This window comes from Thermobia domestica, chromosome 9 (assembly GCF_964235325.1).
Source record: "Thermobia domestica chromosome 9, izTheDome1.hap1.1, whole genome shotgun sequence".
Classification (NCBI taxonomy): domain Eukaryota; kingdom Metazoa; phylum Arthropoda; class Insecta; order Zygentoma; family Lepismatidae; genus Thermobia; species Thermobia domestica.
The window spans coordinates 56,174,347-56,197,341 of NC_137462.1; the positions used below are offsets into that span (position 1 = coordinate 56,174,347).

A 22,995-nucleotide genomic window follows, 5' to 3' on the forward strand; every position below is an offset into this window, starting at 1 on the left:
GAAAATGTATACGTAATATAGCAAACAACGTATATTAAATACCAGATATACAAGACATGGCACAGCAACCATGAAGATGCCCCTCCCTAGAAAATTTTCTTCTGGCGCCCCTACCACTTTCTGATTTCTTTCTTATGCCATAAACATATTCAATCTAAACTTATGCTCCGCATCATTTTAACATGAAATTTTTAATTATATTAGAATCATAGACAAAGGCGGAGCTACTCTAAATATTTAGCTAGTTTTCCCCTTGATATAGTCAGTGTATGCATAGGAATCAAAAATATAATATTAGGAAAAACGTATAAAATATTGCTAGTGTAATGAGAGCAGTCTCACATATTAAATTCAGGTAGAGCGAAATTTTTCATAGTACATTTTGTTAGGTTCTAAATCGCATTAGCATGAAACAAGTTAAAGAAAAGAGAACCTTGTCTTCTTCCATTATCTTAGTATGAACGAATCGGTGACTCATAGAGCAGTTAACAGATCGAATCGGTCGCTCATAGGACAGTTAACAGTTCCTGTCGCTAATAGGAATGTCGCAAGTGGGACGACGCCCATTTTTGTTACCTTTTTCCTATCTTTTGTTCTTAAAGTGAGGTGTCTTCAAAGAAGTTCATCTAAATAAATAATAAACACTTCTGACCAGAGTATATACACTTGTTTATTAAAAACTAAATTACAGTTAGTGTCTGATGAAGACAACGTTAAGTTGTCGAAACCGTTACACTGTAATTTAGTTTTTAATAAAGAAGTGTATATACTCTGGTCAGAAGTGTTTATTATTTATTTAGTGAGTTCCATAGTCGTGATGGATAGAGTTGCAAGTTCATCTAGTTTATATTTTAATGTGCCATATTGAATTGTTTCTTTCGTATGTATGTGTGTGTCTTCTTGTCTTAATTCATATAAATGCCGTGTTTTGAGCATGGGAGAATTTAAGACTTGTGTGCTGTGGTATCGGATCTTCTGGGGGTTTGGAATATCCCTCAGTCGAATGCGGGGTACGAGAGTTTTGCCGCAGTAAATTTTTAATATAAAAACTCAGTTTTTGAGCATTTTCGTGTATAATTCTCTATAATACAACATACGAGAATATATATATATATTTTTTTTTCAGAAAGATGTTGTGGCAGGGGATCAAAGTCTCTCTATGTCCGTCCCCCCCCCCTCATAACTAAAGAGAAGCTCTCCAGCGGTTTTCAGTCGTTATGTAAATAGAAATGCAATCTTTTAGGCAACATACCCCCACTGTATTTCAACATTTAGATAGCCGGTATGTCGAGTCAAAATCGTAATAAGACATACCGTCTCTGCTTTTTTTTCCACTTCGAACACTGGATAAAACTACTTATTAACTTTAGAATTAATTGCTTTTAAACAGCAAGTAGGAGAAAATAATGACAAAGTGAGCGTCTTTTGGGTTTCTTCCTAGCATTTTCTTCTGAATCGAAACTTCTGTTTTGTTTGAGGTTCAAATGACGAGTCTGCTATCCTGACCATGGGCCCTCGAAGGGGGAGGGCAGGGTGGGGCCCTTCCCCCTAGTCCACGAAAATGTATACGTACTATAGCAAACCACGTATATTAAATACCAGACGTAATATAGCAACCATGTAATGGGCCCTCCCTAGAAAATTTTCTTCGGACGCCCATGATCCTGACTGAGGACCTTTGCCTTTTCTTCACCAATATTTTGGCATGGAGGGACTAAAAATATCAGTTAAGTACGAGTAGTGCAAATCAATACACATGCATAAAGAAATCGATTGTACAATTGATAATAATTTAGATCAACTTTAAGTCTAAGCGAAATCGATGAATTATGTGTCACTGTTAATACTAAACAAATTGAAAATAACTCGGAAAATGTATCGGTAAATATCAGTGTTCATTTACCGATATCAACGATATCGATATATCAGTACATCTCTAGTTTCAACTCCGTAATATGATGGGTTCGTGAGGAACTCTACTTTTGGTATAAATATAGAATCATCCTCTTCTCCCCTTAATCAATGTAAAATTTTAAAAAATCGCCATTTTTGGGCGCCATTTTCTCGAAAACACCATCTTTTAAAATTCTGAAATTTTGTCAGATGGTTCAACTTTACATGAATAATAAACACACCAAATACCACTCTCGACCAATGCCTCATGAATTAACTGCAGCCTTTTAAAGTTAGCGAAGTTTCGTTAACTTTGATGTCACAGTTAGCAACACTGGGAACAATAAAAGTGCAATGATTTGATGATGTTTGTGGTTCGCATTCATTAAATGAAGAATAAAAGGTTTTATTGACTGTTTTTATTATTATTATTATTTTGATCAAGAAGTCTCTCTGAGATAGTAAGATGAGCCTCCCCCTACTCCTCCGTTTTCTTAAACCGAAATAATCTGAGGTGGAAATTACGATTACGAAACACACAAATTTTAAGTTTACTTGAAATGGCCATCCAAATAAATTCTGATAATCTACAAAAAGCCTGAACTATTACCTCAGTGATGATTTGGAATGCTCCAGACAAAGTCTCAATTAAGTGCGATGTCATTACAGTGATCGAAAAAGGACAAAAAGTTAAAAAAATCGAAACGTTTTCTTACGCGTTCCAAAGAAATTTACTGACTTTTTAAACAGAACAATTCCAACATAAGAATGGGTCACTCGGAATTTTACAGTATTCGACTAAAGTGGGTCAGTCCGCAACCTGCGAGGGAAGTGTGTATGTGTGTGTGTGTATTGTAGAGACCTGCACGGGCCGGGCTTGGGCGGGCCGACCCTGCTATTTCTTTGGGCCGAGCCGGGCTTGGGCGGGCCGACACTGTTATTTCTTTGGGCCGGGCCGGGCTTGGGCTGGCCGACACTGATTTCTCTTTTAGGTTGGGCCGATCAATTGCAATTCTTTAATAATTATTGACTTTCGTTAAACGATAATTGGAATAAAGCCAAACGTTGAAGAAGTGTGTCCGTGAAAAATGTTACAAAGAATGCAATAGCTATTTATAGTTTGTGTTGCTTAGCGGCTCCACTTTCACTATAGAGGATTGCAGGCATTATGCGGTAAATTAAGCTCTAACCTTGACCTTTACTGAACTCAAAATATAACAAGAAGGGGTGGGAATGTTTTGCCTGTCGCTAAACAATATTGCCATCTTCACTTTATGCTAAAAATCAATTAAGTTAGATTTTTGTTACAGGGAATGGAGTTTTTGTTCTCTCGATGACAGGCAAAGTTCTAGGAGGCAATGGTACCATTCTGGAGGCAAGCGTCAGGTTGTGAACCAGAGTTTAGAAAATGTTTCTGAGGGTTAGGTCAAATTTAGTACTAAATTTTGAGAAAGATTGGAGCTCGAGCTAATTTTTTTTTTAAAATTATCGGGCCGAAAATCTCCAGAACTTTTTGGGCCCGGGCTGGGCCGGGCCTACGTACGTTCGGGCTGGATTGGGCTCGGGCCGAAAATTTCGGCCCGTGCAGGTCTCTAGTGTATTGTGCAAGTTTTAAGTTAGCTGCTAGTGCGTTGCTACAAATCGAAGGTGCAGCCTGTATTGAAGCTGTCATGAGTGACCTATTTCCTTTAGTAGTGTGATCCGTAGAAAATGACAACTGTCTTCTTCAAGAGTGTGGTGAATGTCCTGGTGTGGAAGGAATAAGTGTGGAGTCTAATTATTGATCCTGATGAAAATGAAAGTGTTACGTATGCCATATGGGAAAACAATAATCTCGTTAAAAAAAAAAAAAAAAACTGTGCCACTTTCTGTTTTCGTATCGTACATTGCTGGTTTAACTGTAAGAATTGTAATTCATGACTACATCAAGAAAGTCCAAAGAGAATTAATTGCTACCGAAAAGCACCGTATAAAATTTCAAGATACAATTTCTATTTTACTTCATGTGGACTTCGCTGAAAACTGAACTGTTATTCTGCAAAGTGAAATTCAGCGTTATCACCGGAATATGAAACAACTGACAGTTTTGTTGTAACAAACGACGGTAAAACACACGATTCGGCTCATGTACTCATAGCCATAGATAAGATTCTAAAAATACTCGAAGAAAAGCGAAAATATATTTTATACGAAAAGGTTTGAATACGTGAAAATAAGTGTCTACAATTTCCCAAACCGTGTCAGTGATTTCTGATGGTGCTGTATCCCACTTTAAAAATCGCTTTCAGATGTTCGAGATGCAGACAGGTCCGATAAAGGAGTGGTTTTGCAGTGAAACCGGCCATGCAAGCGTCTGAGACGGTATTGAGTGGGGAGGTGTAAAAAATGTGGCAACGCGGCATAACCTTAAGCAGAAACAGATACACAGTATTAAAACCGCAGAAGAGAAAAAATGAAATTAAATCTTTAAATTTTACGTCCCACGATTATGCCGGTTAGGCTAAAGAAGACGGTTATTATGAGATATGCATAAAATGGTGGAATGCAGAAAGTGGGAGGAAACGGGATAACCCCGAGAAAACCCACGAGCACGGTGTTTGTCCATCACAAAGCCCACACGGCGCGAGCTGGGATCGAACCAGGGACCCCAAGCACCGAAGGTGAACGCTCTACCACTGAGCCACCGCGCTCCCACTAAAACCGCAGAAGAATTCGTGAGTATAGTGCAAGTACAAACTCCGGGTATTACTCTCGTTTTGTTGCCTGGAACTGAATTCGACGACTTCCGGAAGGAAAAAAGGGATAGTATGCGACCGGTAACTGGTATTCAACGAAGTCATCTTTGGCTGTCGGAAAATGGCAAAGTTTTTATGGCAGCAACGGGTCACCATGAACTAACTTCATGCTTCCCCCAAAATCGAACTTCTGCAATTCAAAGTGTAGATTTAAGAAATCTGCAAAAAGGAACTTTTGTTACATACATATATGTATGATAACCAGTGGTGCGTAGCAGAAATATGAATAAATCATGAATTACGTGAAGTTGAAGTGCTGTTTATGATTCTACATGGACCTTCAGCATTTGTGACTATCGACAATGTGCTACGCAGGGGCGGATCCAGGACGGACTTCTGGAAGGTGGGGGGTAATACTGCTACTTAGAGACGAGTTCCAAACTCTGAGATTGGTTTTATTTATATATAAATTAAAAAAGTTTCTTCCCCCTAGACCACTCCTGGACGAGTTGTGAATGAGCCAACACCTATTGGAGCACCTTCTCGGTTACATGCTATTAGCGAAGAAGACACCAACCTAGCAAGTGATTGGTCCATGTATATATAATAATAAAAAAAATCGGTGAAATTTTGTTTCCGAATACCATTTTAAGTAAGTGAACTTGAAATTTGTGCGTTTCGTAATCGTAATTTCCACCTCAGTTTATTTCGGTTTAAGAAAACGGAGGAGTAGGGGGAGGCTCATCTTACTATCTCAAAGAGCCTTCTTGATCAAAATAATAATAAAAAAAAAACAGGCAAGAAAACCTTTTATTCTTCATTTAATGAATGTGAACCACAAACATCATCAAATCATTGCACTTTTATTGTTCCCAGTGTTGCTAACTGTGACATCGAAGTTAACGAAACTTCGCAAACTTTAAAAGGCTGCAGTTAATTCATGAGGCATTGGTCGAGAATGGTATTTGGTGTGTTTATTACTCATGTAAAGTTGGACCATCTGACAAAATTTCAGAATTTTAAAAGATGGTGTTTTCGAGAAAGTGGCGCCCAAAAATGGCGATTTTTCAAAATTTTACAATTTCTCGAATTTTTTGCGGCAAAACAGTTGCACACAGAAGCGATACAATTTTTTTTTTTTTTTTTCGGAAAGCGGGTAGCTAGTTCTTACCAACCGCGAAAACAGAATTTTAAAATTCGAACCGGAAGTGCTCGAAAAAAATTCGCAAACTTCGACTTTTCAGATAAATTGACGTTCATTTGTTAATTTATGTACAAAAAGATACACATGCGCAAACCAAACTATAATAAAATATAGTTTATTTATATCCCTATGTACATACCACAACAAGAATTATAACTCTTCCTGTCTCTATAGCCGAATAGTGAGGCTCCGAAGTTGACCATTTTCCATGTCTTCTACAATTCATAAATTGTACTCCCCGTCTTTGATGGCCCATTACTTGGCGGGAAAATTTTTTTCGACAAAACAAAAAATATGGGTCTCTTAAAAACATGTCTAGTTGCTATAAAAAAAAGTTTCAACAATATTTGAGATGGTGATGGTACAATTTTATATTTTTTTGCCTGAGTTGAAATGGAAGGCACCAAAAATAATTTTAAGATGTTTATGGGCAAGGAATTAAATATATTCTTAGAGCTTCTAAGAATACAAAGGGCTAGTGCCAGTGGGGTGCTGATTGCCACGACTGGCGCTGATTACCAATATCAAGGTGCTGATTGCCACGATGGTGTGCTGACTGCCACTAGCCTGAGAGAAAGTTGCTAGACGTAACATTACCGGACGCCAAGAAGCATGAAAGAAACGTGATGAACCTTAGGATCGTGTTGTTCAGACCAACTCCTAACAAACGTAAACAGGTCTCTGTATGTACTTTTAGTTTTGTTGTTAGGGAGCGGTGCGTACAAAATTGGTACGATTTATGTGTTCTCACTTGAACTCCCTATGTCAGCATGAACTGTGTACAGCTGCGCAAATTGTGTTGAGCAGCTCTTGAAAGTTCCATCAAAAAAACACTGCTGGCTGTTCCTCACAAGGGAAGTTTGGGAGAAAGCACTCGTCTGCAGAGAAACGAAGCATGCCATTTGAAGCCCCAATTCATGCTGATTACAACAATCTAATAAAATTCTTGTATGGTTGAGATATTCAACTTGGAAGTTTATATGAGAAAATGAGAATATGTGCATTTAAACGCGTTAAGTACAACATAATTAGCAATGAATATTGACATACGAATTGAAAGCTATCGGAAGTAACAGAGAAAACTGTTTTGCAATAACTAACGGGTTGTTAGATACAATTTGTCATTATATTGTTCACAATAATGATAGGTTAGAGATGAAAATTGATCACTGTTGTTCTTCTGTTCTATGAAGAAATGACGCAGGCAAAATACTTCCTTGCATCATGAACATTTTATATGAGCAATTGCGTTGCATCCGTCAAGGAAACAGTTCGCAGAACCAAACCAATAGGCAAATTCGACAAGTAATTCTAAAACTATAGGTCTATAATTTGTTCGTAACCTGCCTTGTGGAACGCAATCAAACAATCCAATTCATCGCGGTGATCGGAACTGATTCGTGTGGACACGAACTTTATGTAATTGTTTCGTTGGTACATCATAATGTCCGGATGAAGAAGTTTCATACCATGTACAAATCTCCTGCCATAATCTTTGATTCGTTGAAATCCAAACACATCGAATGGTTAAAAAAAAATCGTGTACAGTTCTTAGTATCTTCCCAACCATTACGTCTTTACCATCCGTCATGCAACTTGTAATGGACAATTTGTCTGTGAATGAACCCCAGTGATCAAGCAGTCGCAAGTTCAAACCATCAGGCTTCGCCATGGGAGAGAATACTTAACGCGTTTAAATGTGCATCCACTCATTTTCTCATATGAACTTCCAAGCTGAATATCTCGAACAGTTCTCAACCGTACAGGAATTTTATTACCTGAAATCTGCATGAATTGGTCCTTCAAATGGCATGCGTAATAGTTTCTCTACAAGCGAGTGCTTTCTCCTGAACTTCCTTTGTCAGCGCTGGCTTCAGACCATCATATCCAAAACATAAAATTCGTTTACCTTGTTCCAATCTATCGCACTGCAGAAAGGAAGTTCCGTCTTCGAAGCGAAGATAATCTTCTGGAAAATCTAGTTCTTTAAACGTGGAATTGTCTTGCTTTACGCCAAAAACAGAAAAGACAATCCCTTTATAAACATCCAAGCTTATGTCGTCCACTTAGTAAGCAAATTTGTAACTTACAGGATGCCACATAGATTTGCTGTGATGATTACTAAATTAATCCCTCATCCTAAATTCATGATTATTAGTAAATTTAGTACGAGGGATTAATCCGGATCTTTCCAAATACAGTTTCTCCCAGGCTCGTGGCAGTCAGCACACCGTCGTGGCAGTCAACACCTTGATATTTGCAATCAGCGCCAGTCGTGGCAATCAGCACCAGTAATTGGTTGTGGCAGTCAGCACCCGTGGCAATCAGCACCAGACCCTAGTACCTACTTGCGTTGCTCTTGTCAATTTTCTGAATAAAGTATGAAATATGATATACGGTATATTAACTGAAAAAATACTCTCCTATTAATTATACAACCTTTCGTCAAACAAAGTGTTGGAAACAATCAGGAAAACTAACATTGATATACAAATATTCAAATCATGTCTTGCTCCCCCCTCCCACTTTTAACATCGAATCGCCGCCACTGTATTACGTAATAGAGACTAGTAAATGCAATGTAACTGTCAAAGCACATTGTCACTCTAAATATCAATCACTGACTCTTAGAATTAAGTTTACAATATATAAGTATTTGTTGCTTTTTAGTACATTTTATGTGAGCTGGATTAAATTTAGAAGAAATATATTTTTTGTGTGGAACCTATGTAATTTGAAATTCTGTTTTTTGTCTTTGTATGTCAAATTTTGGCCTTATATCTAATATACCCTATTACAATGTTGATCATTTTATTATTCTGAAATTTCCTGATAATATATAAGAAATGTGTCCAAAAGTATCGGTATCAGTATTGGGTATCGGTGAAAAAGGGATATCGATACATCCCTAGTTGAAACTTAGTATGTTAACTCTTTATTGAACGTAAGTGGATATGCGTAGCGTCTTTGCAACTTACTCTTCTAACGGGGAAAACAAGAGAGAGCAATTTCTACAACGTGTTTCTCACTATATATAAAAGTGAAATCAACGTTGTGTGCCTCAGAATTACGGGGAAACGTTGAACTGTTTAAAATGAAGTTTACAACAGCACTTTGTGTGAGTGAGGAATTCTGAAATAACGGAGATAAAATATGAGTTTATATTTTGCAATGTTACGAAACTAACCAGAGACTAATTTCCCAAACTCACTCTACTTGTTTTAGGTAAGTTAAAGGAAGTGCGTATTACTTATAGGAGCAGAAAATTAATTTCAGATCATTTTCAAAGGGGAAACAAGAAAGATATTAGAGAGTCATTTGTCTTGTTTAAAAAGCATTGAGAAATTTCCTTATTGGTCAGTTGCATCTGAACTAGAAAACTGAAGACGCTTTTCTATTTTATATTGGATTTCTTTCATTTATTCTATGTTTATTATATCCATTTGTGATCGTAGACCATAGAGACCTAAAACCAGAAATTAAATTAGGTATTTCCGAGAAGTTATTTTAGTGCAATCACATACAGCCAGTGGCACAATAATATGTTGTTTATTGAATAGTTTTATGTAAAAATAGATGAGATGGAAACTAACAAATTGTTATTTGCTTAAATTTTTATTTTCACTTACAGAGTACACAATGGATTGGAAAACGTGTCGCCTGTGTTCTGGCCGCCGTATGGAATGCATAGATATCTTTGGAAAGGAAGGAATGGCGCAGTTAATTTATTTAAAGCTGACCAGAACTTTACAATATGAGGTAGGAGTTTTATTTTATAAATTATATTCCTCTTGTTCGTGTGGTTTCGTCTGAGAAGTTAATAAATTTTTCCGTTAGATTATTAGATATTATAAAATAGTTGACGATAAAACATGTCTGTAAAGCTATGATCGGGCCTTGAGTTCGATGCAGTTGATAGGTGTGTTGATTATCATGCACGATCATACCTCACAACCTATGCCGTTCCCCACCATTTTATTCTGCCTTCAAGAGCTAGATTACAGGACCACGCCACCGGTCTTGGCCCGAGATATTGGTATGATGCATTGGAATAAGAACAATGCCATTTTCCATAAACACGAAAACTATGAGCTCTAATAGCAAGCGAAAAAGTAGTCCAGTGGTAAAATATATCGGAAGATGAAGCTGATAAAATTAAGATAGGAAGTCGAATCCACCCTAGGAACACTCTTAACTGAAGTTATGGAATAATAAATAAAGCAAGAAATATGTACAGGGTGTCCCAAAAGTAATGGCGAAAAATGAAACAAGAGATTCCTGGCACCAAAATAAGAAAAAAATGTTTATGTGACATACAGTCCGGAAATGGACAGGGACGGAGCAAGACAGCTTCGAATTATGGGGAGAAAAACTTCACACTTGCCAGCGGAATAATGATACGAGCTTGAAAAGGGGTTCAGGAAAAAAGTCATATCGGCTTAACATGTTAAACACATGTTACATAACTGCGCTGGAGATTCTCCATACGTCATTAAGGGATTCACGGAATATCTGTACGGCAGGGGTAATGAAGCGGTGCAGTAAAGATGGAAACCATACAGAAGAAAGTTGTTATCCATGGCACGATTGCACGCACATGTGCAATTGGGGTCGAAGTTAATATCACTTATCATGATTGCATAATCTCAGGGGGCAATCTAAAGTGGTATACCAGATAGAAACTTGCAGAGAGAGGGTAGAAATAAGAAATGTAACTAGTTGTGTTATGTACTGAAATAACAGGCAAAACCCACAATGACCTACTGTATTTGTACATAGTATCTTACACAGAATAGCACTATCAATTGTTAATCAACGTGTTAACAATAAACGTACCTACAGAAGATATTTAAAGTACTGTCCTCTCACCTCTCTGCAACGTGCTAATCGTCAGTTTCGAATGCATTCCATCATTTCCAGTGTGTTGCGTAACTGTTCACACGCATCTTCAATGGGGTTTTGTAAATTGGCAAGTTCCTTTCCCCCCACATTCGAAGCTGTCTAGCTCCGCCCCTGTCCACTTTCAGACTATATGTCATATTTTTTTTTTTTTTTTTTAATTTTGGTGCCAGGAATCTGTGAGTTTCATTTTTCGCCATTACTTTTGGGACACCCTGTATATATCATTGACGTAGTGCTACAGTGACATCATACACACCAAGAAACACATTGGTTGTTATGAAAAGCATCGTTTGGACAAAATTGCTGTCAGCATTTGCCAACAAGTGAAACATAGCAATTCTACGTTAACGCTTTTAGACTTGCTGGTAACATCATATTTTAAGATTAAAATAATTACTCTGGAGGATTCATAATGGTTGATGTTTTATGTCAGTATTCTTTGAACTTGTCTAAATCACTTTCCACCATTTCTCTGGTGCTAGGGGCTATCACGATGAACGAAGCTCCGCCACGTAGGCTGTTGTATTCTTGACGAAACAAACTATTTGCAGTAAATCCTCCTTCTGCTTCAGTGATGTGTTTTGAGTTTCTAAACTATGTAGATGACTATGATCTTTTGAATTAATGCCATTTTGTATTTTACATACCTATTTCAACCCCAGTGCACGCAAAATGTTTCATCCATAATTCTCTAAATATGACATCGGCAAACAAATTGACGGTTGTATTTCATTTGTTAAGTCAAAAAGAATAAGACAAAATTTCTTCCATGATAAATCCGCTTCTTCATTGATGTGCATTTGTAGTCATTGTAAAAGCCTTTGGTTGGAAGCGTAAAATATTTTTATACAAGCCAACATAGTTGCATATTAATAACTAATGCCTTTGTGTATAAATAAGTGTATCTTATCTGTAATATAGATTTCTTTTCAATTATATTCTGATTATTTGAAATTGATCATACGATATAAGGATCTTGAATGATCATCGCCGCGGAAACAAGAGCTCCTTAATAATTTCTACAAAAGGCAACTAATTTTAGATTGATTATAATGTCCTACCGAAATAACTACTGTACATCACACTCTGTTTCTTGGTAAACCGAAGGTCATTTTGTTAAGTATTTCTCAACTGAAACTCCACATATTCTTTAATACGAGTAATGGGGCAATATTAGATATCTTAGTCCAGAAACTGTATTTAGTACCGTGTGAAATAATTTGGAATTAGCTTATTATAAAGAAGCATGCCGAAAGGAGTTTGCTAAATACAAATTACAAAATAATTGCCATGTCTAGGGAAATGCGCAAGAAGAGAGAAAAGGGCCTATCCGGTTGCAATGAAATGAACAGACTTTGGGGAGTTGCTGAAATTCAGCTAAAATTTAGAAGAGAGTATGTAGATTCTATATTCTAAAAGCAAATTAAAATGAATGGAACATAGTAGTAGTAAAGAAAACGAAACATTAATTTCAATGGAAAATCAATGAAAAACAAATAATTTATCCATTTATCTCATCAGCTTTAATATAGAAGAGATTATGTAGATCCTATATTCCAACAGAGAATTGTTCCAACATGGATGGAATATAGTCAAAAACTCACGAAACATGAACATAAACGTCAATGGGAAATCACTATAAATAAATAAATAAATAAAAAATAAATAAAGTCGTCCACGTATCTCAAGAACTATAATAAGAAGATGGCTAATTGAAAGCTTATTGTAAAGACATAATGAAGAGTTTAAAAATGATGTATAACACGTAAGATAAATATGGATAGAACATTGTCAAAAGTCAAATTGTTTGGGTAAAATCAATAATAATAATAAAGTATATGTATCTGCGAATTACCCAGGGCACCCACACAGAGGTTACGTGGTTGAAATATCTCACGTCTGGATTTTAAATCTCCAAATTCGATTTAGCACGCAGCCTGACTTTCGACCTAATCACTTCATACAGTCTGGTTCTTATGGCAAACCGGATAGACCCTTAAGATGTCTTGTCTGCAAAAAACACCGTCTTGTCTCGAAATTGTCTGTCTCAGCTCATTTCGAATTTTCCAATAAAGTATGGAGACTTTGCAATATTCTGATCAATATGCAACAAATCTCACAAGTTATTAAGAGAGCAACTGACAATCGAACAAGCCTAATGATGGACGGAGAGATGACAGGGCAATATTTCTCTGTCTTGGGCTGCCAGCTTTGAGTTCAGTATTTTTATTCGTCTTCCAAAATTTTGGTACTTAGAAAATATCACTTGGTGGAGTATTTTCTGTTGTTGATACGTTCCCCATTCTGAAAGAATAATCAATTCAATTATGATTTTATTGGCTTAGCTGGCATATTAAGTAAGAACTAAGACCATCTCAGAGACATTCGCTGGTTTACTAGGTAGTATGTTGTCTCTCTAAAAAATTATAAAAATATATTATAATATTATTCTTTCTTTCATTTCTGAATAATAATATTAAAAAAAAAATCGGGTTGATAAGCACCTAACGTTCAAGTCAAGTTACTACAAAGATGCTAGTATCAAATGGTTTTATGCAAATAAGTTTTATGTGACCACGCATGTTGGGTTGCATGTAGGTGTCAGCAGGATTTGTGCTACCCTATACACTTAATACACTTGGTGTATTGGCATATACTAATTTATGATCAAACAGCTGCCTTGCGGCTATATGGTTAGCATACAACCTGGTTAGATTCCTGTTGTTAGCTCATCTGACTTGGATTCTGCGTTAAGTTATTGGCCCACTTTCATGTAACGTCAGTACTGAGAAGAACGTTAAATTTCTAACCAACCAACTGAACATCCCGTGTAAGTGAAATGTCAAGCAAATACATATATATCAGTGGCATATACAGAATACCGATGTGTGTTCAAACGCTCAAGTTCATATCAATATTTTTAAAAATACTGCTAATAATAGCAGTTAAACGCTGATAATCGCTGATTTTACGTAATAGTTTGATTCCCAAAAGTTAACTGTTCAGTTTAGGCATTTTCTGCTGCTTTTATATAATAAATGCTGTCTGTTGATTTCACGGCAGATTTGTCCAACATTTCGCTTCGGTAAATCTAGATGAATAAGAATGAAATCAACGTTACTTCTTACGTCATCACTAGAAAACAGTTAAACGTTTGAAATGAGTTTTTGAACTTCTGTGTGTGTTTGTGTATTTTGTCTTGCTAAACGAAAGAATAAATAACATGTCCAAATGGTATGTAGCAGACACACTTGTATTCCTAAAGCTTTATAAGGAAATACAAAAATATTATACATTTCTGATTACTATTAATATTTTGTAGTGGGCAAACCCGTGTGCGATGTTTTTCTATGAGTTCTCTTGTTTTCCCCCACTTTCTTATTCCCACAATTTCTTTCATCATCGTCACCGCTTCCCTTAGCTTCGAGCATAATCATGAGATGCTAAAGTAATAATAAGCTTATTCAAGCGTTGTGTAGTGACTTGGGCGGGCGTCTTTAGTCACGGGGTTCCGGATTCCATTCGCGGTGGGACAGCTTTGAAATTTTAACACATTAGATGGTTCGAATTCAACAACTGTAGGAAACATTTCATATAACTTCGGTGTTGAAAATGTACACTAAACTCCAAGCAATCGATCAAACTAAGCAGAATCAAAAACACATCTCGGATCACGACAGTAGACAGGTCATTATTTTAATCTTCACCTTGGAAAAAATATTTAAGGAAACAATTGATTTCATTTCATTAACAAGAGGTGTTTTGCTTAAATCCCGACTAGTTATTTTGATTACTAGTTTTTCACATTCTGCCTTAGTTTTACAAGTAGTATAATGATGTAATACCGACAATATCTAGACTTTGATCCGATTTCATACCGAAATATGCATTTGATTTTAAGTTCTGAATGTTTATACTTTTAGAAAAAAAAAAAAAAAATCATCACAGAAACTGCTTCAAACGTGAATCTGTTAATTTCCCGGATTGGCGTTTAACTTCCCTTTCAGCGCCGAGGTTATTTGAAACAAAAGAGGGACCTACTGAGCAAACACAATTTTATAAATGTAATGAAGCAAATAAAATATAAAATAATAAATAACTTGCTGTTTGATGTGGATCTCGATCTAGCTAAATGGAAAAATTTAACTTTGAAACAAATGACTATATTCTCCCACCCGTACCTTCTTGCTTTGCGAATTGCAAGTTGAGAGCTTTTCAACTTTCTGTAGCCTTCTGAGACCCAAGAGAAGACCAAAATGGATTTTGTCATCAAAAATGCATTCCTTAGATGAAGATCGGATGTAAAAGTCAGTTCAAGAAAAAAATATCAACTCAGATTTTTGTTAGTGTTGTAATTGAATGTTCCCTGTAGAAATAACATTGAGCCTCGAGCTCATGTTTTGTGAGAGTATTTTTCAAAGTTTATTCAGAATGCGTCAAAGTTTATTCCAACTATTTTACTATTCTTTTACAATTGTAAACAAAATATATTATTACAAGGATTAACAAAAGGCTGTAAATTATAAATATACATACATAATTATAGATATACATTTAAAATGTGTATAATGAACAAATTTTGTTATATCGATGAAATTTAATCTTTTCGTCTACATTTACAAATATTATTCTTAATAATTACACTGTGCTGTGGTACGCCTTGAAACAATTCCTAGTAGCTATCAGGCACAAGTGAAAGTTATATACCTTGCATAGAACTCTGGCTTTATTGCTCTTACATCCAGGAAGTCGACATCTATGTGCTTCGCTTTCCATAATTTCTGGCATATGAAGAGAACCTTTCTTCTTGAACTCAGCTGAGGGATAAAGGCTTGTTGCTTGTCGTTTACGTAGATTTCTTGTCATTTCACTTTCTTCATCGGTTTCATTCTCTGTCTCTCCATAGTCCTTCATTTTCATTGTACCGTGGTAAAAAATGAAATGAAATCTTTAGTTTTACGTCCCACGATTATGCCGGTTAGGCTAAAGGAGACGGTGATGATGAGAAATGAATGAAATGGTGGAATAAAGAAACGGAGGAAACGGGAGAACCCCGAGAAAATCCACGAGCACGGTGTTTGTCCACCACAAAGTCCATACGGTGCGAGCTGGGATCGAACCAGGAACCCCAAGCACCGGAGGTGAACGCTCTACCACTGAGCCACCGCCCCCCTTCCCTTATTGTACCGTGGAGGAGGGATTCTGCGAGAGACATTTAAAAGGCGAGAAACTGGAATCTGTATTTTTCTAGATGTGCCTCTTACTGTTTCATCTCGCCTCATTTCTAACCAGCTGGCTGCAGTGGCAGAGTCATAGAGATGCGTAATAACTTTGACTGTCCATTTCCTCGTTCTTGTTTAAATTCTGTAGTATGAGATAACTCTGTCCAAAAGATCAACACCTCCCATTTCAGAATTGTAACTTTTTACAATTTTTGGCCTCTGGACAGTCACATACTTTTTCCCTTTCTTACACCATCTCTTACACTCATCTAATGGTAAGGAACCATCTACGGAAGATGCCAAGAACACAGGGTTATTATCAAACCATTTTGTTATACATATTTGTCCATCATTTCTAACCATCTGATCAATTGATCCTTTACCTAATGACTGCAATTCCCTGTCACGTTTCAAACGTACAGCTAGGGGATATATTTCCTTTTCTTATGGTACCAATTCCCTGCATCTTTGCTTCCGAATGAATTAAATCAAGGCGTGTAATGGACGTAAAAAATCGATTCATCTGTATTGTACACCTTCCGGAGGAGATGAAGTTAGTTTCATAACATCTTTTTCACCCATGGTGAGATTCTTCATTTCAGGGTTATCTTTCTAAAATGGTGTCCCCTTTGTCTTTGTAGAAGAAAAAGTTTAACAGGAGTCCCTCGAGCAAACATGCAACAAATCCCTTCAGATAGGAGTTTGGTTAACCCCCTATGTACTGAATCATCTTGACATGAACCCAGAATGAAACTATTTGCTCATCTATTGAAACTGTTTTAGTTCCAGCATTTGACAGACACCCTTCTCGTACTAGATCTAACTTTCCAGTAAGTGTCATGTTCTTTTTGGATCTCCGGAATAGCTAAATCATCTACAACTTTCACATTATTTCTCAAAAGTGTGAATCTGTTGCGTGACATGCAGTCTCCAATTGCTCAAATCCTTGTTCCTCTAGCCCAGTACATTCACTGCCCAGGATATTTCAAATACATCATAACTATAACTCCAAATAATTTTTTGATCTCGTCAGGCGTAGCGTTTAAGATCTTACCAGTCTTAACATGATATACTGTGTTAGTCCGTTTATATATATATATATATATATATATATATATATATATATATATATATATATATATATATATATATATATATACAGTGAAACCTCTCTAAAGCGGACAGCCGTGGGGAATCAAAAATTGTCCGCTATAGAGAGGTGTCCGCCTTAGAGAGGTTTCAATATTTTCTTACGTAAATTAGTAAACAAGGTAATATGCAATTAGAAAAAAAATATTTTTGTACCTTCATTATCTTGCGCCATCCAATTCGAGGCACAACATAGAATAAGATGTTATAGTTCTCTGCACTTTACAGATATCGCTACTTACTACGTTTTCGATGTGTTGCTTTAATTCGTGAGTTAATTGCAGTTCAGTAATGACTTTTTTAAAGACAACATGCGTACCCGTGGTCAAAAATACCAAACTTGTCTTCTTTTGGTTAGAGATTCCACCCAGCGGGACAGTAGAATGATGTGTCATTCCAAACAGTGGGCAACTGTCAATCACTTTTGTTTCTGAAGCGGGTTGGGTGGGAGTGGAATGCAAGCAAAGGATATAAAGGTGTTGTGAAACAGAGACCCTTTCTCTGGGTTGCTGAACAGACAGGTGAGGAGGGAAAATGTTGTCACACCCACACTTTCTTCCTTGGTGACATACATATGGTTTACTAAAAGTGTATTTTTATTGCACTTTACAACTTGTTTCTAGAGAAAGTGTCCGTAATACGGAGGTAAATAATACCTATAAAAGGCAAGAAAGACTGTCCGTGTCCGTACTAGAGAGTGTCCGTTTTAGAGAGGTTTGCCAATATGTTTTTTCCTATTACAGTGTTTGGGGATTACAAAATATGTCCGTTATGGGAGGTGTCCACTTTATAGAGGTGTCCGTTCACTGTATATATATATATATATATATATATATATATATGTATCAGGAAAGTACTTTTTGAAATGTTGGATTGGGCGACATTTTCTTACATCGGAGACGTCTGGCTAAAAATCAGGAGCTGTTGGCAAAGGTTGGAAAACATCTGTATGCTTCCACCGCGTAGGACGTCCTATATCTTGTAGGTGAACTGCAGTTTCTTTAATTTTTTGTGTGTAAAAGAACTTTGGACAATTTTTTGTCATATATATTTTACTAGGCCCTTTCTTCGTAACAAAAGAAAATTTTTTACGGAAAAAAATGAAAGGTATATTTAAACCCTTTTACTTACCATATATATTTTGATCGAAGTGAAATGATAAAAGCTCTAGTTGACTCAAGTGTTAACTATGTTCAAAAATTCATTTTAAACTGTTCTCTTACTCTACTATTTTATTATTATTATTATTATTATTATTATTATTATTATTATTATTATTATTATTATTATTATTAAATATTCTGCCAGTAGCAGATCCTGGGACTAATGAGTTTTTTTTCTTGGTTTGGGCCTTTAAATGTTTTTTAAACACAATAACACACTGAGGAAAGCTATGTGATAATATGAATTAAAAAAAATCGCACCACAGTTTCAACACAATAACTGTGTCTTCATCAGATTTCCACTCCTCCCATTCCAAATGTTTCTTCCATGTTTCTCGATCTTAACACTGGGACATGTGTCAACTTATTTTTATTATCGAGTTTATGTAGTGAGTTTCATTTGTCAAACTTATGGGGTTAGTGAGACACCATATTTTTTCGCGTACATCTTGATCTCAGAACACTAATAAAAGTGAATGTTAAATAGCCGATTCGAGAATAGTACTATGTTCAAAAGTTGGGTTTAAGTGGTTCAGCCGAAAATAGATACATCATCAGTTTGAATGTGAAGCAACCCTTTCCTCGTTAAACGCAGAATTTGGAGAAAGGTAGGAGTAAGCATTCACTTATTTTTAATGATAAGCTTAGTTCAGTTTCGCTAACTTGAGGAGCTCCTATATTTTATTTTTGACATTAGAGGGGCACGATGGCTCTGTGGTAGAGCGCTTACCTCTGGCGCGTGATGTCCGTGGCTCGATTCTCGGGCAAGTAAGTTTGTGGTGGACAACATTGTGTCGCTTTGTTTTCTCGGGTAGTCTCGTTTCCTCAGACATTCTCATTCTACCAACTCGTTCATCATCATTCACTTGTCTTTTATTCTAAAGAACATAATCGTGGAACTTTAAACTGAAAGATTTCATTTCATTTCTATTTTTGGCATTAATTTTGAAGCCTCTCTTCTTTTTAGAATACGCATTTTACTACAAAATAACATGATAAAAGCCAGGCTCAAGCCAAGTACTAACTATATTCAAAGATTCATTTGAAAGGTATTTTCCGTTTTGATGGTGAGGCATACATCCTCGATATCTTTATATATAATGAGAACAAAATGAAAATTGTACTTGCCCTTAAAAACGGAATTTGCAAAAACGTTGGGGCATGCGTTCACTTGCTCTAAATAAGGAGGTCATATACCAAGTTTCACCTTGCTAGCGTGAGAAGCTTGTGAAATATTCTTAGGAGACGTAATTTAATAAATTGAGATGACAAAAGCAGTCCAAGGCAGGTTCAAAACCTTACTTCAATTATAGTCCATTCTAAACTAGAAACAAATTGACGTTTGGAGAAGCACGTGGTACGCTGTTGCCACTTCGTGCGCATCCCGGTTAGCTCTCGGGCTAGAACTGTCTTGTGAGTCAACGAAAAAGGAAATCTCTAAATATTGATTTGTTTGGATGGATGAAAAGATATGTTTGTCGTCCCAGTTTTTGCATGTTGGGAAGGGGTAGGGCTGTGTATGTGTGTGTTTATGTGACAGAGAGAGAGAGAGAGAGAGAGAAATGAAATCTTGCTTGTGATTGTAAAGAAAGTATTCTTTTTAAATGTGTTTTTTTTAACAGTAGAACATCTTTTAAATGCTTATGAGGAAAAAATAAATAAAAAATATAAACAAATCATGAGGATAAAAAGAACTTACAAAACACTTCTGAATGCCCGGATTCATCTGAAATTTGGGGCTGGTAGAAATATGCATTTGTTAGAAATTTGTCAACAAATATTTACAAATAAATGATCTTTAGTTTTTTAGTTTTCTATGTTGTTTCTCTAGCAGACGCTAAAAGCTATAACTGCGTACTGTAGTCACACCAATATAACGGAAACAGGGTTCTGCAATAATTACGTTTTTACCATTAAGCAAATTTGCACTATACACACAATCTGCATGCATCATACTCTAACTTTCTATGCTCACAGATCTCGTGTCTAATCACCCTTCTTTTCATGATATATTTCCTACACTCAATTTGAAACGATAGGTGACAGCACTCTTTCAATGTAGGTGTGTGCTAGTGATCTGTTTCACCCCGTTCTACGATACTATACTGACTAAACGTAAGAAACAAGTATTTCTGCAATGAGATCAGTAAACAATTTTTCTTTCCCGCGACGATTTTGCTTTTTCAATTTTTTATCACTGGAACATATATATATTGTGCTGTCCAAAAGAAAAAAAAAAGTTTGCTTTTGTCATTCAGGGTTTCTTCCAAACATGTTTTTGGGGTGGCACTGCCCCCCCGGAGCTCTGAGAGTGCCCCCGGACGAGATCAAAATAATACGTCTTATCATATAATAATAAATAAAATAGTACCAGCAGTGCCCCCCAGAATACTACTTGTGTCCTCCCCCCGGAACACATTTTCTGAAAGAACTACTATTTTCATTTTATTTCAGTATAGGCCTAGAAAGGTAAACGCAAGCATAATTTAGAATCAGACATACCTGAAATGTAATTTATTCCAGTGGATAGACTCCACTCAAGTCATCATCATCATTATTACTGATGTCACTGCTACTAAGCTCCTCTTCACCAGATGAATCACTGGAACCACCAACACTTATTATTAATTGTTCTACACTTTCTTCAAGCACACCTTCATTTTTCCATGCATCTTGAATAACTTTATACGTATGGTTAACTGCATCTCCAGTTTTCTGCAGTAATTGAGGCTATGGCTTCTTCTGTTAATTTTACAACAGACGACATGGTGAAACTTTTATTTTTACGGCCAACGTACCCTTTAATTTGTGCCCAAATAAGTTCTATGGCATTGAAGTGACAATGGTAAGGGGGAAGTCTCACTACTTTATGTCCATGTTGAGTAGCGATTTTGTCAATGAATTGGGGTTTGTATCTTTGCACGAGTTGCATTAATTCTGCTTTTCTCAAATCATCTCGAACCTCCACGTTGCGTTGAATTAACCAACGAACAATGTCCTCTTTTCTAGTAGCCATAGTAGGAGCTTTGTCAGCAGTAACTGAGTGGTATTTTGCGTTATCCATAACAATAATGGATGGCGTGTGCAGTTCGGGGAGAAGAGATTCCTGAAACCACTGAAGAAATTTCGTTTGGTTCATTTCCTCATGATAATCTCCTGTTTTCTTGGGTGTGAAGAGAAGGGAACAGTTTGGGAGGAACCCAGAAGACGTACCGGCATGAAGAAGTATAATCCTTCCCCCTCTACCTAACGGCAATCCCATTGTGCTCTGAAGCGTGTCGTCGGTCCATCCTTTACTAACGCTGTGGTTCACGTTCACCCAGGTTTCATCAAGCCACACTATATTATCAAAATTATGTTTTAATATTTCCCGAAGAAATCTACATCGCCACGCAGAAACGTCCGGCTTCTCCATTAAAAGTCTCCTTCCATTTATTTTCTTATACGAAGACCCCAACTTTTTAATAATACTATACAAGGATGTTTTGCTTCCTTGAAAAAGTTCGGCTTCTTGGAGTGACGCGTGTAATTCCAGGAGAGAGGGGTGCTCCTTCTTTTGATAATAAGAATAAATATGTCGCCGTATAGCGTCTTTTTGGAAAGTATCCAAATTCTTCACACGTTTACTTACTTTTCTCTTCTTGCCTGGAGTTTCTAATTTTGAAGACCCGGATTGATTTTCTTTATTTTCGAACTTCTCCTTGCCAATTTTCACGATGATACATTTATTTACTTTTACAGCAGCGGCAGTCCTGTCAAGCACCTTATTTACAGGGATAATCGGTCCTCCATTGTCCCTTTCCTGTTCGAAATAGTCCCGAACCGAGCAAATAATTTCCCTTGATTGTCCTTTAATAGGAATACCTTTCCCTAAAACGTTCTTTCTTTCAGAAGAATGTGTTCTCGGCCGTTTTGCAGGGAGAATGTCCTCCATTTCACTGGACATTATATAAAATAGCCTATATATTCGTTATATACACAAATATAAATATATATACACAAACACACAACACCACACGATATATACAACAAAATATCTCACATATACAAATATATTTACAGAATTGTACACAAAGATAAAACTCGAATGCACAAGAATAATCTAGAAATCACTCCCACACACAAGGAAACGAAACACTAAAAATATCTTCTTTCTTTCTGAAAACACGTGTTTACTAGCGGCAACATTGGAATGTTAAGGTCTGTTGCCAAGGAAACCCTCCACCCACTGTTGGTAAAAGGGCGTTTATGATTTGACCCTCGCCGAGTGACCGCAATAACTGTGTGACGTAGACTCCTTTCTTCAAAACAAACTTGCACGTGTTTTTGAGCTGTCAATTTGCTTCTTGTTTAGAATGGACTTTAGTTTACACATTTTACTATTATAATGTAGCCGACAACGTCTTTTTAATTTTAATAATATACTAACAAATAAATGCCTGTTCTTCACATGGAAAGTACTGTTGTATTGAAAGTATTTGAACTCACTTGCCCCTTAGGATACGCATTTCAATGAAAGTGTAATGGTAAAAGCGTAAGATACTCTGCTTTTTGGCATATATTAAAAACAAATATATCTCCATTAGGGCACGCCCTTCAATCGAAGTGGCGTGGTTGAAACCAAGCTTGACGTAGATACTAAATAAGTTCCAAAGATAATAAGCGGTTCAGCCGTTTTCGCGAGTTGTAAATCAAATAGACAATGTCAGTTTCATTGTGGCCAAAAA

At 36.5% G+C, this 22,995-nt stretch overlaps 1 protein-coding gene across 9 annotated transcripts in view; it reads left to right on the top strand.

Moving 5' to 3' along the window:
* LOC145694669 (uncharacterized) overlaps window positions 1–22,995 on the top strand; it is a 508,204-nt gene that overhangs the window by 211,270 nt on the left and 273,939 nt on the right. For all 9 annotated transcript variants that reach the window (XM_081771152.1, XM_081771151.1, XM_081771150.1 and 6 more), the window contains exon 2: window positions 9,464–9,591. In XM_081771152.1, coding sequence (XP_081627278.1) covers window positions 9,472–9,591 — 120 coding nt within the window. In that variant the 5' untranslated portion in view covers window positions 9,464–9,471. The remainder of the gene's footprint in view (window positions 1–9,463; window positions 9,592–22,995) is intronic.